General features: G+C 37.5%; 1 protein-coding gene across 5 annotated transcripts in view; it reads left to right on the top strand.

Annotated features, from left to right (window-relative positions):
- LOC120778834 (cAMP-dependent protein kinase type I regulatory subunit) overlaps positions 1–16365 on the top strand; it is a 54657-nt gene extending 38292 nt beyond the window's left edge. For all 5 annotated transcript variants that reach the window (XM_040110849.1, XM_040110848.1, XM_040110853.1 and 2 more), the window contains 5 exons: positions 12721–13080; positions 13149–13368; positions 13491–13645; positions 13715–13854; positions 16281–16365. In XM_040110849.1, the coding sequence (XP_039966783.1) occupies positions 12721–13080; positions 13149–13368; positions 13491–13645; positions 13715–13854; positions 16281–16365 (960 nt within the window). The remainder of the gene's footprint in view (positions 1–12720; positions 13081–13148; positions 13369–13490; positions 13646–13714; positions 13855–16280) is intronic.
- Positions 16366–17628: the final 1263 nt, after the last annotated feature.

The raw sequence follows: 17628 nt of genomic DNA, 5'->3' as shown, positions 1-17628 counted from the left end.
CAGCATTTCCTTCTGCTTCGAGTAAACCACATATGTATACATTTTATTTGCTTAGCACTTGCCAAATTTTAAAGATTCATAAAACAGAGCACGCTTAAGGGCGAGCAGATTTACTCGCGGGCGTATTTACGGCAACAAATGTGTATGATTTGCTCGTGTTTAAAATGCTGTACACTCAAAATCAGAATTGTTTTTAGTTACTTAAATGTTTCATTTGGGCAATATTTGCTTCCACCCACATGCATACATACATACATATACAAGTGTGTTGGAAATAATAGCAGCGGCATAACCAGAAATTTAAGTGAAGCAAAAAATAGTGTATTTAAAGAATCTGAATTGGATTAAGGTCCAATTTTTTGCCAACCTACTGGTATTCTTGGGGTCGTTATCTCGTTGATAGGTAGGTAGGTAGGTAGGAGTGCAGCCCTATCGGGCTCAATTAGCACTTGATGTGCCATTTTGATACACTATTCGTAGAACCTTTTGTATCTGTTATTACGTTTCACTTTCTCTCTCAAACCATTTTGAGGTTTCGATGAAACTACTTATGTATGTCCGATATGTTTTTGGTGGAAATCCATTCAAGGTTTGGTGCTTAGTGGATTCCGAGTGTTTTGTGTCGGATCTGTGCTAGAGCTGGACATTCACAGGGAAAGTGGAAGATTGTTTCCTTGTTTCCTGCTACTCCGCAGCTGCGGCAGATGTCGTTGTAGGGCATAACCATTTTGTACGCATGTTCCCCAAATCGCCAGTGCCCTGTTGTAGTAGCTGTTATTCTGTAAATACTTTTTCTTGACCTATTTAATAAGTCATTGGTTCTTTTATTGTCATATGTTGGCCATAATTGTTTAGTTATGACGCGTTTTTTAATGTTTTTCCACCTGTTGTTTGCAATTTGTTGGAATTGTCTATTGATCTCTCCTTTTATCGATCCTAGCGGGCTTGGTATTAGCTCCGCCTCGGATTCATTGAGGAAAGCTCCTGCCTTTGCCAACTCGTCTGCTTTTTCGTTACCGAAAATGTTCCTGTGGCCGGGAACCCAGATCAAGTTTAGTTGGAGCTTGTCTTTTATTGAGGTTAGTGCTCTCTTGCAGTTGTGTACTATACTGGAATTTGTCATGGGTGAAGACAATGCCAGGAGGGCCGCCTGGCTATCCGTAAATATAGTTGCTTTAATAGAACTTCGCAGATACTTCTGCTTGGAAGATGCTAGCCGAGTTCGGTAGACGTATAGAGAGAGATATGCCTAGATCAGCGGAGAATACCTCCGTGCCTACTCCACAGTCCATTTTGGACCCGTCGGTATAGACTGAGATGGTATCTTCCTCTACTATTGAACTTCTTCTCCATTCTCGTCTAGATGGTATCCTACGTTGATAGACTCATTTCAACGGCATTTTCCACTCAGCGTGTGCTAGCAAAGTCGATTCCATTATTTCAACATACAATTTGGCATCCATGTTTTCTTTAATCCAAAATAACGGACCTGTACCATAGTAAGAGAAGCACACCCATACATTGATTTTGGTACCCCCATGTTTTACCCTCCGTGAAAGATATTTAGGATCAAATGAAGCGTTTATTGGCCTCCGTACATTCTATCGGCGTCCTCGGGAACCAAATAAAACAATTTTTGTTTCGTCAGACCACAATATGTTGCTCTTCGGCAAATTGAACTCTAGCCTGCACATGCCGGGGCTTAAGTAATGACACCTTTCTTGGGCATCTGCCATAAAGTTTAGCTGTTATTAACCTTTTTCTTATTGAGAAAGCAGTGACTCTAAGATTTAACTCATCTTTAATTTTTTTGAGGTATAAAATGGCTTTTCTCGGGCCAAAGCCACAACTTTTCTCAACTGTGTCCGTGAAAGAGCTTCTTTTCGGCGTCTTGTTTCAGGATTTGATTTCCATTTTTTTGCATTTAGTATCATTTTGGCAAAACATCCGAGCAAACCTTCGATGATCTTATAAATAACGCAACTTTTGTTATTGTAAAATACGGAACAGAAAGTGATATACCACCATGCAGAAGCTTCGGAGTTGGTTTTCTTGTGTTTGCACGTAAAATTTTAACCACAAATGTGTGGTCGAAATCGTGGGTTTCACTTAGTGAAATGTGTGAATGAAATGTGGTGTGGCGACGTCAAGTTGCGGCAATAATGTCAATTGCAGAAACGTAGAAATAAAATAGTGTGGCGCAGTTGACCGCAACTCGGTTCGGAATAAGAAGTAAACTTATAAAATACCTTCATATCTACATATGAATGCGGGCCAGTAATTTTGAACCCATGTGGATTTAGTTGTTAGTGTATTACAGTACCGTTTAGTTATTGTGAACAAAAATTTACGCGACTAATTACTGCTTATGTAATTTGTGAATCAAAATTTAGGGACAAATATTTATTCACAACGGGTGCTAACATCTGCGCAGCCATACCCATTACCAGGCTCCTCAGTCTAGCACGAAACACATTTATCAAGTATTGTTGCCAAAGCTATTATCAATTTTAGCCACTTCATTAGGTTCACGAAGGGTATTTCTACCGAGATATTTCAATCTAAGTTTGGCAGAAGACGGATAATAGAGGAGATATTGTCAAGATGATGTCACCTCAGTTTCTTCTATACAAGGTGCGTTCCAAAGTAAACAGGGCTTTTTGAATCTAGCACCTCCTGGGTGCGTTAGAATCTGCTATCCTTATCGATTGTTCAGTGAGAATTTCATGACATTTCATTGATTGGAAGTGAAGTTATTGCGTTTTAAGTGTCAGTATGTTTGTGTTATCGGTGCGAAAATGAGCTTCGAACAAAGAGCCAACATTAAATTTTGTTTTAAAATTGGTAAAACTTTTATCGAAACATTTCAATTGATGAAACAAGTTTATGGCGGTTTCAACGTTGTCAAAGTGGACAAAGGACATAAATGACGATCAATCATCATTGAAATTCATGGGAATGGAATTGAACATCTCCAAAACATCGAATTATCGCAATTTGACCGAACATTTGAGCTTACGAAATCGTGGGTCTCACACGAAAGGCGTGTGCACGGTTTGTTCTGCACAAATTGACTGACGACCAAAAAATGCTCAGCATCCAACATTCGAAGGACGATTATTTGACCAAAAATCTCATTTTAATCACTAACCACTCCCCGTATTCACCTGATATGGCACCATGCGACCTCTTCCTTTTCAAAAGGCTTACACCGGCATACTGGCGGCCATACCGGCCAACGAGCTAAAACACTAGTTCGACATGCTTTTGAAACGTGCAAAAAGCTGTATTGAAGCAGAAGGAGACTATTTTGAATAAAATAAATAGATTTTGCCGAAAAAACCATTTGTTCAGCTTTTTTTTTTTTAAGTCCTGTTTTCTTTGGAGCTCTTCTTGTATAGCTTTGTGAAAGAGCGTCCAAGAAAATATCTAGTCGCACCACATATGAAATTATTGGGCAGTGTCTAGTCAGAATGCCTACAATAGCAGCGAGATTGGCTCAATTAAAGCAAGTAGTTTAACGGTTTACTCTGGGTTTGAAATATCTCGCAATCGCATAAGTTCTGGTTGTTGACTAGCGAAGAAGCTTGAAGCTATTGATAATAAAGTCATGCACAGCTTGACTAGTTTTGAGCCCACAGTGAACGAGCTCAACCAGTATACCGGCTCGGCTATCATAGTGAATGTGCGGCTCTCTGAAGGAAGCTGCACTTCGGATCAGTACAGTTATTGTTACCTTGATAGCAGGCTCCCCAGCTAGTAAGACGCTACAATAGTCTAGTAGCCTGAAACTAGAGTTGATGGAAAGTTCCCGACAAAAGACTCCATTTCTTACCTCCATCTTAACTATCAACCCATCCGTGAAAAATCTCATTACATCTCATATCCAACGGTTTCGCCCCGCTCAAAAATCCGTCGCATGTGTGAAACCAGATGCCGTGATTTAGATTGTAAGAAATGCAATCGAAGTAGTGGAGAATTTCAGTGTGTTCTTATCCGGGGCCCATCATCTACACAACTTCCCTAAGTCTAATATCCCCATTCGTCGGTAAACACCTACCAGCTATGTCTGCAGATGCAACGTGTAGAATGTGTCTGAGTGTCATTGTTGGTGATGCACTTAGTGCACCCCAAATGCCGATGCGTGCCGCTCTTTGAACACTCCTCAGCTGCTAAGCTAGTGTGGTTTTTTCGAGTGCCGTATATCAGACAACGATCCTCAGAAAATATTAGTCGCCTAATTACGTTAAATAGAGCCAAAATACCACTTTTGGTAAAAAGTCCATCGCTTCCCAATTAATCCTTTAAATATTATATTTCTCTTTTCGTTTTTTGGCTTCCATCAGAGCTTCATATCAATGATAACCCCCAAATACTATGTATAACTATATACATATGACCACACAAAACATATCTATAACATATCTATAGCATATTCTCACACCTTTCCCTCAAATGCTGCGGATTGAAATTGCAACCAAAGTCATCGCAAGCAATCACCCGGTTTAATAAAAACTAAGTGTGGCGTCAGTTCGCACGCTACTTGCTCGCATGTTTATGTGTTTACACATCTACTGATAGTTTTACGACTCCGTGGTCGGCAATTGACGTGATATCGGGGCATTCGTTTACATTTGGTGAAGGCAATGAAAGCTGATAAATTATTTCTGAAGCATTTAATAGCCAGTTTAACGAGCACTCATCTCATCGGTTCGTGAGCCATTAATATCGACCGTGAACCTTTTAACGGTATATAAATATTAATTTATTTACTTAATGAACTTCTAACTGCTTGTTGCCGACAACCACTTTTTATGCACGGAATTTCACCACGAAAGAGCTGCGTTTAACTATAAAATAATTACTGTTAGAATGATATGACCTACACTTAAGACGGTATTTATGGGGGCTTCTGTGGTTATGTCTTGATGTGAGCTCAGGAATGGATGATTCCTTGGATGGGTGGAGTGGTGTTATGTTGTATACATGGTATGGACGTTGCGACTGACTTCTTCTTCTTCTTTACTGGCGTAGAAACCGCTTGCGCGGTTATATCCGAATTAATAACAGCGCGAAAGTCGTTTCTTCTTTTTGCAAGGTGGCGCCAATTGCAGATTCTAAGCGAAGCCAGGTCCTTCTCCACCAAATCTTTCCAACGGAGGCAGTCATTTGTAGAAGTTCACGCAAGTGCGGAAAGTTTTCTGATCGCCATTCACTTGGGACTAGCCAGAAACGATTCTTTCACATATAGCTCAAGCAGCTTTTGACTTCCGGTCCTAGACCAAGTATCCTCTGTGTATCCAAAGAACATCCGTTTGAAGGCGAGCTAAAGTAAGAAGGCGAAACATCACCTCCAAAGGGTTGTGGGCTGGGTTTGAGACTCGCCACGTAAAAAACGCCTCCAATGAAAGGTTAAGTACTAGTATCATTAGAGCGGTGCAATTTGAGCTCTTCAACCACAATGATTTTTACTCTCAACTATGGTTGACAATGATTAACTCTCACCAACCATTGTAGATACTAGGCCAAATTAGGTAATGTTAGAAGATCGAACCAAAAACGGATCCCACTTTTACAGCTGAAAAAGCCGGTTCATTGTGCTATCTAAATATTCGTTAGTATTTATCGGAAAGACTCTCATAAAACATCGATGCGCTTTGAGCCTCACAAATTTTTTGAGTTGGCTGATCTCAACTCCTTCAATTTCACCAGGTTCGTCAAAGATGTGACTGTTGAGATGTTTCAACCTCAGACTTACAAAAGCTAGACAAGAGTACCTATTGTATATTTCCACGTCACCTTTCAGCCTTACCTTTTACAAGCCTATTGGGCAATGTAAGAACTCATACGATTACGATTCGTTCGGGTCTTGATGTCGCACAGGAGTTAGTTGTTAACAAGCGCTTTCCAAGCTCACGCGAAATCCATAGATCCAGCGCTGGAGCCCTTAAAAGAAAACTCTTTCATCAAGCCTCTCTCTGAGTTACAACCCATTCCTGTTAAAGCGTATATACATAGTTGCTTCGTCCCATCCAAATGTCCCTCGTATGTGAGAAGTGAAAAAGCTATTAGGAATAGATTTCGCGACGCAGTGATCTAAATTTTCAGGAATGCAGTCGAAGAAGCAAAGTATCAGAATGTCACAGTTTGGACAAGTATGGTGCTTCCACCGGCCCACAAACCAAAACAAACCGCTGTTTTTTCTGGATGAAATGGCAGTTCTGGAATCTCTTCAGGTTGCTCTTTGTCCCACATGCGGCAAATTAACGTGACAGCTTGACACGACTCACCCGTGATCTGCCGACGAAAGACTATTGAAAAAAGTACCTGTGCTTCGATCTGCCGTTATACATACTTGAATTGAATACAAGCAATAATGAACTAAATGTCTTCACGGAGCCTATGTTAAGTTAGATTTGTACAGGAAGTATCTTGTCTCACAAACTGGTCTGCAGGGCGTATACGTGCTCTAAATACTGGTGTAGATGAAATATCGCTCAACCTGAAATAGTCCATATTTGGTTGATCACTTATAAAGTAATATACATATGTACATAGTATAAGCAATTGCCTTTGTAAATATAAATAAACTACATTACTAGTTTTATTCTTAATAAGCGAATATAGTTTGTTTGCTTACTTATACATATGTACATACTAGACGAGTATGTCCAAGTATACTCGTATTGCGAGTATATATTGTTTTTCTTTATACCTCAGTGTGCTTGCTTTGCCACCTTAATTAATTTGTTTTGATTTACGTATGTATATATTTCAAATAGGATGATATTTAGCTGCGCATATAACTGTACAAATAACTGTATATGTGTAACAATAATTAAAGCAGAATTGCGGAAAGGAAAAATGTTGCAATATTGTACGTGTTACAGCATACACATAAAAAGATTATTGGCTGTAAAGTTTTACAATGTATTTATACATAGATATGTACATACATACATTGTGTCAAGAATAACAATAAAAACATCCCGCCAAGTAGTTCCATACACACACCCGACGGCCCACCTGCGACACATACATACATACATACATATGTACGCTCATAACGATGACTTTAATTGACTGCGGACGGTAATGACTGCATTCTGCTCTACAACTATTTTTAATTAAAAGACAACAACAATTCAATTTTCTTTTGTCCCAACAACTAGTAGACAGGAATTGAAAAAAATCTCATATATATCACTTAAAGATTGAACCCAATTGCCATAGTTATGTTTCTATAAATTGTGAAACTTTGCTACGGATGAGATCCCACAAATAAGGATAGATCTAACGGGTTTTTCAATAAGAGCGCTATAAAAGTTTTAAACAAATCAAAAACGGTTTGGGATATCAATGAATTTCTTTATTCCTGTAAAAGTACATTCGATGCCATTATGTATGGAACTCGATTTCTTTTGCATGGCCATCACGGGCAGGCTTGCAGAAGGCAAGACCTCGACGGTTTTCAAACATAAATTGGTCGATACTGCTGCAATTTCACGTTCTGTATGCGTACGAAGTTCATCAATCGTCGCTGACTTGTTGGCATAGACCATATACTTGACGTTGGCTCACAGCAAATCGTCTAACGATGTCAAATCGCATGACCGAGGCGTCCAATTGACTATGTAATTTCGTGAGATAACACGTTCACCAAATTTGGTTTTTAATAAATCGACGGTGGCATACGCTGTGTGGCTTATGGCGCCATCCTGTTGGAACCACATATTGTCCAAGTCCATATCAGCCAGTTCGGCCCAAAAATATTCGGTTATCATTGAGCTGTAGCGATTTCCATTCACTGTAACCTGTCGGTCTTGATTATCTTGGAAGAAGTTCGACCAATATATTTTCGCAAAATACACCCAACGCTTGAGAACGACGTGTGAGAGACTGATTTGGGTCTTCCGCAATTGATGCGCTAGCGACAGCAATCTCTCTTTTCCGCAGGAGTACGTCGTTTTCTATATAGATAATCCCTCATTGTAAGTTTTGAGGACTCTAAGGTTTATCACCGTATTATTGAATGATCCAGGTTATTGTATAAAGCGTGACAAGTACCGTGAATTACAAGCGGTTGAATTGACTGTTTTCTTCTGTTTTCGACTGCCAGCACACAACCCTGGGGAGGGATGATTCGCCGTCTCATTTAGCAATTCTCATCCGCGGCTGTTATGTCCTTGTGCCAATAACCGCGTAAGCGGTGTCTACGCGCATAAAGAAAAAATTGTTATTAAACTAAGTCACAGAGCTTTTAGAAGTTGTGAGTTAAAATTTTATCAGACTTCGGTATCCATTTGCATACGTTTATACATACAACTCCCTGTATATGTAAAATGTAAAAAATTCTGACCTCGCACCTTCTGTCAATTAGGTTATAAAATAAATACTTATGCCCCTAAGTGTGTGTTTACACATAAAGGGTGTGTTTTTTTAGATATGTGAGAAGAAATAAAATGCATATGACTTAATTGTATGGCCAAGATTTTAGCTTTGTTTGGTTTTGGACAATTGACCACCGTGGCTGGGTCAATATAAATTCCATCCGATAGGCTTTTTAGGCTACTTTATGTCAGCAATAACGCCCCGAATTTTGTCTTCCAATATGTCAAACATCTCGGACTTTTCTGCGTAGACAAGCGACTTCAAATAACTCCACAAAAAATAGTACAGCGGTGTCAAATTGCTCGACCTTGCAGGCCACGCCATAGGCTCACCACGCGAGATAACGAGCTTACCACAAGTTTCCTTCCATTGATTTATTTTTTCGATAGCGCCGTCTTTTTCGAATCGGATGTCGGCCACATCCAACATTTTCCAATTCAGGCACGAAAAATTCATTAAAAACTTTTATTGCGTTTTCCATTGACTTTAACATCATGGCGGGGTTCATTTCTTCATTATAGAAAAAAAGGACCAATGATTTCCTCCGCCAATAGAGCGCACAAGATAGTGAGGATGTATTTGGTCTCCAAGAGGGTGTGTGAATTATAGTCGCTCGAAATACAGAATTTTGTTTATTAACATACCCATTCAAACCAAAGTGATGTTTTAGCGAAGAAAACAAAATTTTCTTATGAGAATCGGTATCGGTAGCCATCTAGTTTTGGACTCATACACAGAACGTGCGACGGGCATGTTGGCTATTCGACTTCAATTCTTGCACAAGTTGAATTTTGTAAGCCAGCAAATCTAGATCCTTCCACAAAATCTTCCATAAAGTGGATAGGCACTGCTCGAATTTATACGCGCGGTGACGGGTGAACTCATTCGTGTTTTCTGTCATATATACTCTCGTCTCTGCTGCGTGCTATACGTTGTCTCTGAGGATACGAATTATCCACCAGAGTAAACGTGGTGCGAAACCGATCCATGTCAGCTTAAACTATCGACTCTGCTGGGCGTTTGTGTCGACCGAATATGAGACGCGAATTCAACCATTATTTTGATAATAAATCTGGTTAATTTTTAAACCATGTTCCGGTTTAAGTCTCGCCCATTTGAAATGGCAGCTGTCAAAAAGACAGACTCCGCAAAAAGTAATTGAAAACCACTAGTCTAAAAAGACACCCGTTACGTACATGAATTTCTGACTGTAAGCAAGATAAAATATAGATATTGTTGTTGGCGCAACAATTTAATTATTAACGACACATGGAAACATATGCAAAACAAAGCCGACACAGAGAAAGAAGCGAAGTACAAATTTCAGTTGGATGGTGGCTCTTCAGAATGCTTTGCAAATGTGCATTTTAAACGCCTACACTCTACATAAAACCAGCATATTTGCATATTTTACACACATATATATGTACATTTATGTATATATGTATATGTTTGCATATCTGCTTGTTTATATAGTATATAGTATGTGTATATGGTATTAGCTAAAGGCTGCGGATTGGTGGTGAGCACGGGAATGTCAATTTCGCTTGAATTTCCGCTGCCTGAATGGTGGAATGTCGCATGCCGTCTTTCAATTTAAAACGAAATAATAATAAAAGCTAATGAATGTACGATAAACTCGTTGTTACAGATTGGTTTGTAGAGATTTGCTTGCAGCATTTAGCATTTGATGCCACGGGGCGTATAAGTTTCGTGAGTTGACATCCTGTGCCATTTGTCGCAGAATTCAATCATTGATCCATCTTCTGACAACTTTTTTGTACTTTTCTGCCGCAATAATGGCAGTAGGAAAAGTCGCAAAAAGTCTTGACGCGTTTATAAAGAAGTCTTTATTTTATCTTGCTTACAGTCGGGCATGTATTATTTATAACCACACCATTTGAGGCAAATTTATCATGTGTTTGCGCCTTTTACTTTAATCCTTAAGGTTTGATAAATTTTTCGAGGTAAAAAAGCCACAATGATTACTATTCGAGCTCTGAATAAGGCGAACCAACCATTAGAAAATTCTGAATTCCGTACATTCTATGTGAGAACCGAATACGTGGAATGTAATGGACGTTTGAAAGAGGCTGGTAAAGACGAAACTTAAAAAACAAAAGCCCATAAAACTATTTTGGGTGAGGTTGATTTATACAGCTAATACTCTGAAGCTATCGAACAGACCTGCTGTGGACTCACGTTCATTAAAATTTCGGTATACGTTAGCTCCAAGCCACCAAAGCTCACAATAGGCCGATCAAATTGATAAAACTTCCCTATCGTTTCAATTGGGCTTCAAAATGTTTACGCTTCCACTTTATTTTTCGCATCTGTTTCCCAAAGATTATTTATCTTCCTACAAATCGTCCCGAAGTTTCAAATGTTAAATTTATATCTTCGAAACTGACTATTAATTAATTTTGTTTTCTAACCCGGAGCTTCTTAATGTAACCTCACGACCAAAACTGATCGAATTTGGGCCATAGACTTTAAGTCACCAAACATGGAAAATGTGAAGCTCTGTCCTTATCGCTAACTTTGCTCTGAAAATAAATAAATTTCCTGATATAAAAATGCCCTTGCGTTGAAAATAGGTAAAACCCGGCACCGCTAGATCCCATATACATACATACCATATACCATATACATATGTATGTATGTATATAAAATTTTTCACGTCCCATTTTGTACTGCATATATCGGTCAGTATGTGAGTTATCTGAAATAAATTTCGAGATAGTCTTTCTATGATAATTGTCTGTCCCTGTGCCGACAATGGTTTTAAGCCGAACAATTCTTTCACTTTCCAGTTGACCTTAAACAGTTTATTTAGGTTAATACGAGTATGTTCGATGTTTTATGAGAATTTAGTGTTTTCTTAACCATTAGCTGAAGATAAATGAAATCGCTTTGAGTCCAAGCCCCCATTATAAAGGCTTTCGCGTCTCCGTATGGAATTGTCAAGGGTTCAGTTTGTGTGACAGCTCATGGCTATATTCGTTCGATTTCAGCGTTTCCTACAAATGAGCATCTTCTTGGGGATTAACAGGTCGTCTGCAAAATTTCATAGGTTCTCATTCAAAAAAAAAAAATATAGTATTAAGATTTTGTTCATAATTTTGAAATTCTTAATTTATTCTTCAAATTTATGTCGTCCACCTGAAAGTGATCCTTTTGGCCCCAATACACTTGTATTAACGTTTTTTCCAATCCTCGAAACAGTTGTTGCAGTCAATTTCCAGAATAGGCTTCCACATAACACTCAAATAGTATTCCTTGTTGACAGTCGTAAGGAATTCGTAGTGCAACAAACCTCCATAATCGAAGAAAACTTGATTTTCACCGGTTTTGACAAGGTTTTTTGGCTTCGGTCAATTTTCGCCACAAAATTAGCCTATTGATCGTCTGTCTCCGAGTGACAAACATAGATCCAAGACTCATAGCCAGTAGTATTACGTTTCATGACATCCTAGTAGTAGGAAAGCATTGTTTCACAAATGTTAACGCGACGCTGTTTTTCGAAAAAAATTGGTGATTTTGAGACCAGTCGAGCTTTCCCTTTGCGCGTTGGCCACGGCGAATATCGCATTCGATGGAACGATGAGCTGTACGAGATATACGACGACATTGACATAGTTCAGCGAATTAAAAGACAGCGGCTACGCTGGCTAGGACATGTTGTCCGAATGGACGAAAACACAGCTCTGAAAGTATTTGACGCGGTACCCGCCGGGGGAAGCAGAGGAAGAGCAAGACCTGAAATCCGTTGGAAGGACCAAGTGGAGAAGAACCTGGCTTCGCTTGGAATATCCAATTGGCGCCACGTAGCGAAAAGAAGAAACGACTGGTTGATCATGATTTGATATTGATGGCCGTCCTGGGCGTGGTTTGTCGTCAAGGCGTTATCGATTAAATAATCTAGAAACACTAGAAAAAAATTCAAAGAATGGGTTTTCATGCAAAATATAAATAAAAAAGTCTTACTGTTTTTTTGCCCACATGTGATTTCAAAATATTTCGATTTTCCTACAGAGTATGCAAATACATAAATAGATTTGTTCCATTTAATGTAAATATTTACACACGTGCAAGTATATTTGCTACACCTTTAATTACATAAGTGATTTAGTAATCGCATTGAACAAGTCAGCAATTTTTTCGATCTGAGGGTTTGTTTATACACATTTTGTATGTAATACTGTAAATACATAACATATGTGTACACTTTATTTACAAAATGCCTCATTACACAATTGTATTTGTATTACATCATTTCGTAATATTTTAGTGCTGCTCATTTATACATATTTTATTGCTTTATTACAGGAACAAGTTAAGCTTGACGCCCACAAACAGGTGACCAGTCCAGATGATTTCGAAGATCTCAGTCCAATGCCACAAACGGCCGCCCCGCCAGTGCGACGACGTGGCGGCATCTCAGCCGAGCCGGTCACCGAAGAAGACGCCACAAGTTATGTGAAGAAAGTTGTCCCTAAGGATTACAAAACAATGGCCGCGCTCTCCAAGGCGATCGCCAAAAACGTCCTATTTTCGCATTTGGATGAAAATGAGCGTTCGGACATTTTCGACGCCATGTTTCCAGTTACGCATTTAATGGGTGAGAACATTATTCAGCAAGGAGACGAAGGTGACAATTTCTATGTTATCGATCACGGTGAGGTTGAGGTGTGTACCACAACAAAACAAAATAACAAAAAAATAGTTTCTGTAACTGTACGTTCTAAACTTTGCAGGTGTTTGTGAATTCCGAATTGGTTACAACAATTGGCGAGGGTGGCAGTTTCGGTGAGTTAGCGCTCATCTATGGCACGCCACGTGCCGCTACTGTGCGAGCTAAAACCGATGTCAAACTTTGGGGCATCGATCGCGATTCCTATCGCCGAATTCTGATGGGTTCCACCATACGCAAAAGGAAAATGTACGAAGAATTCTTATCGCGTGTATCAATTTTGGGTAAGTTGGTTTGAAATTAAACGAATTCGTAAAATACGTAAAATATAGAGTCCGTAATTATTTCTTTGTAAATAATCACTAGTCAATGATATTTACTTACATAACATATTTTTATGTTACAGAGAGCCTTGATAAATGGGAACGTCTTACTGTGGCCGACGCTTTGGAACCTGTACAATTCGAAGATGGCGAAACAATTGTCAAACAAGGTGAACCAGGCGATGATTTTTATATCATTTTAGATGGCACCGCGGTTGTACTCCAACGAAGAGCTGAGGTAAAATAAACACAACTACCAATAATTATTTATATATTGTTACTAATTGAATTTTATTTCACTTAATAGCAAGGAGATGAACCCGCTGAGGTTGGTCGTTTGGGTCCAAGTGACTACTTTGGTGAGATCGCTTTGCTGTTGGATCGCCCCAGAGCGGCCACTGTGGTAGCAAGAGGACCATTGAAATGTGTTAAATTGGATAGAGCGAGGTAATTGCGTTCATAAAATTTATTTATTTTTTTGTTTATTTGCTAAGTTGATTTACACATTTTCGTATTAAGCTTAGTAATTGAGTAGTAGTCCTAGTGCTCATTGAATTATCGTGCGCAATGTAATATTTGGCAGTTATCATGCTGAATTTTGTGAAGATAGTACGGTTCACGCCAAATCGGTACGCCATCTAGCGGCTACTGTCGCATAACTAATCATCGAATGCAACCCATTTTCACATATGTTTTTGACAATAATGGTACCGTTATCTCATGAAAGTTTTGTTTTTGTGCTGTGGTTTGTCAGTTTTTATTCGTGTTATCTACATGATCGAAAAATAATTGTGCACAAAATGAAGGTCAATTAAAAATAATTCCGATATGTCGGATAACGATCGTGCCAGAATATTTAAAATAATATTTTAGCAAGAGCACAGCGAAACGAATACCCATGCGGGGTTAGTTGCCTACCATGCCACTATACATCCCAACAGATAGGAGAAAAATTATTGGGTGGCAATCAACAAGTGCTGATAACATTTGAGGGGGTATTCTGGTCTAGACGCATGAATTGTATGCATTTTTTAAACTAAGATAAAAAAAATTAAAAACATTTTTTTATATGTTTTGATTGACATTTTAATTATATAAAAAAAATTGAAAGAAAAAAAAACAAAATTCGTCGAGATACGGGCCGGTGGAGTGGGAGCTTCAAAAAAACGGTGCGTCGTGGTTGGCGTGATTTCAACCCTTGTAGAGAACTAAAACACAAAAAAGCAAGAAGATTCTTCATTAGTAAGGATATCATTATCGGGTTGACCATTTAAAAAAAAATTAGAAAATGGCGTCGACTTGAAAGAAAAATATTTTTTTTACCCGATTTTTTCGACCTTTTCGAATTTTTTAAAAATACTTCAAATCAAAATTTTTGGAAATCCAAGACACGATAGAGCCTTAAAAGAAGAATATATATACCAAATTTCAATTTTGAAAAATCCTTCCAAGGTCATATTTTTGAAAGTCTAAACTTTCAAAATATACAAAAAAACAATCGATTTTTTTCAAAATACTAGACCAGAAAACCCCCTTAAAGAATGTATAGTTATGGGCGACGCAACTTACTAGTGAACACGGACGCCACGTCACAAAATCTGCTGTATCTCCGAAAATAAGTTGAATTTTGAAAAATCCTTCCAAGGTCATATTTTTGAAAGTCTAAACTTTCAAAATATGCAAAAAAAAATCGATTTTTTCAAAATATTAGACCAGAAAACCCCCTTAAAGAGTGTATAGTTATGGGCGACGCAACTTACATTAAATTTAATTTAAAACAGCATCCTGTTTCAAAATGACACTACTCCAATATTCGCGGTATTGTGGCCCCAAATTTTAAATACAAAAAATGACAAATTTGGGAAATAGGCAATGGTATGACAAGCGATTCATAGCTGTGGCATTAACACATCGTTAACAGTGACGTCCGTTTATACTTGAAAAAATGCTTACAAAAACGCCTATTGCCATTCATTCAGCAAAAGATAATGGCATCGATTTCGTTACAAAAGACATGAGCCCACCCAAATGCCCAAAGTTTCGCCCAATTGAGCACTATTGATCAATTATAATATATAAATTAAGAAAAACATCTAGTAGCGCAAAAAAAAAGGTTCAATGTTGTTAAAGGCGAAGTATTGTACAACAACTTATGGGAATAATTATGGGGTTATATGATATGTATACAGTTAAAAGGCTAAAAAAAGCGATTTTTTTCTGAGAAACTTTTAATTTTATTGAACACATATTATGGTATCTTTTAACTGTATTTTAAGACTTAGTATTAGTAACAATATTTATTTGGAAAGGAAGGTCAGCTGATCTCCGGGAGCTCTAATCTAGTAAAGCAAATCAAAGGAATAAGCGAAATACAATTTTTTGACAAAATGGCGGTTTCTCAAAAAAAGATCCATTTTAGATCAAAATTTCGGTCCTAAATTATTTATAAAAAAAATATTTATCGGTGAGAAAAAGTCTTCGTTTAATTACTAAAAAATAAATTTAAGAAGCTCGTGTTAAAATTTGAAATTAATCGATTTAGCCGTTTTCGAGCAATGCTGGCCAACGACTTTGAAATCATCATTTAGAGAAAAAAGGCTTTTACTTATTGAAATGTGTTAACCAAAATTCGTACCGATTTTGCGGGAACCGTACTTTATTTTTCCACATAAAAAATTTTCAAATACAAGACCTTAATTTTGTTCCTTTATATTTATGCTCATATCTCCGACTCATCTATTGTGGGACTTAACATAATAACGTAACCTATAACTTCGTCAATATTAATTCTATAATTTTTTTTTTTTAAATTCTATCATATTATAAAAATTTAAATATATGTACATAAATATAAATACATTTTATTTCTACAGATTCGAGCGCGTGCTGGGACTCTGCGCCGACATTTTGAAGCGTAACATCACGCAATACAACAGTTTCGTTTCGCTATCTGTTTAAGGCAGCAATTCAACATTTTAAGAGACTCCACATTTACTTAGATCGAAATTTTTTGAGGTAGTAACTTTCAGTTGGGAATAAACATGGGATTGTGTCAGCTTTATTAGACGGAAATTAAATCAACGGAAAAATTATCTACCTACTATTACACACGTAAAACTTAAACAAAATCAAAGACAACAAGTTATCAAAAAAAATTTGAAACAAAAAAGGGAAATAAACATTTTAAACTCAATACAAAAACTCAATACAAAAACTGTGAGCAATCGCAACGTGGAAACGTGGGCTGTTAAAAATAGACGCAACATTTACAATTGAGAGAAAAAAGTAAACAAAACCAAACAAAACAAAACAGTGAAGAAAACACAGCTTTAGGCTTTCGCATACTTCTAATTGATCATTGCATTCTTCTTGGAAACAACAACAACAATTGCACTTTGCGCAAAAAGCATCAAGTATCAAGCATTTACATGTTTAAAATTGCCAATGCACAAAAACCATCACCGTTAGCGAGTGTGTGGGTTAATGTCTTGTTTGCATGGTTTTATTGCACTCTTCGGAAAGTGAATGTGTTAACATGATAAGGCGCGACAAGTGGTCGCAGCTATTTGACGCACCATACAAGCCACTTTGGCTCATAATAACTTACTAAATTTTGCTGTTTTCCGATTCTCAATACTTTCAAAGCTTTTAGAATGTACACTTAAATAGTTTTATAACTTATGAAATTTTGCTTTCGGTCGAAATTCAAATACTTGTAAATATGTAAGACTTTATTTGCGAAAATATAAATATTTACTGTTACAAACCTGCAAATGTTTATATGCATTTTGACGTCAAATTGTCAAAAATATTCATTATCGATGTTTGATTTACATTTGTAACGTGTTAAAAATTGTTACTAATATACTTACATATATGTATGTACATGTGTAAACATAATTTCTGTGTATATTTGGCTTGCTATGGGTTTACTTTACTTGGCTGCGCGCTCTTTTAGCAATAAATAACACAATAATACAAACAATATTAAAAACTATGGACCTTTCCCTATTTGTTGTAACTTGTTAACGCCCAACTAGCTTCCATGTGTCTACCTATTTCTATCACACCGCTTTAAGTAAATATGAACTTAAATGTTAACCGTAAACTTATATCCTAACGACAAAATGCATTTAAGACGGCATGAAACCAAACGCCCGTTTTTATGCTTTAACTGTAATTGTTTTGAATTGAAAAATATTAAAATTTTGACTAAAATGT

This window comes from Bactrocera tryoni, chromosome 5 (genome assembly GCF_016617805.1).
Source record: "Bactrocera tryoni isolate S06 chromosome 5, CSIRO_BtryS06_freeze2, whole genome shotgun sequence".
Classification (NCBI taxonomy): Eukaryota; Metazoa; Arthropoda; class Insecta; order Diptera; family Tephritidae; genus Bactrocera; species Bactrocera tryoni.
Note: the sequence above shows the minus strand (reverse complement) of the source record. Positions and strands in the feature narration are given on the sequence as shown.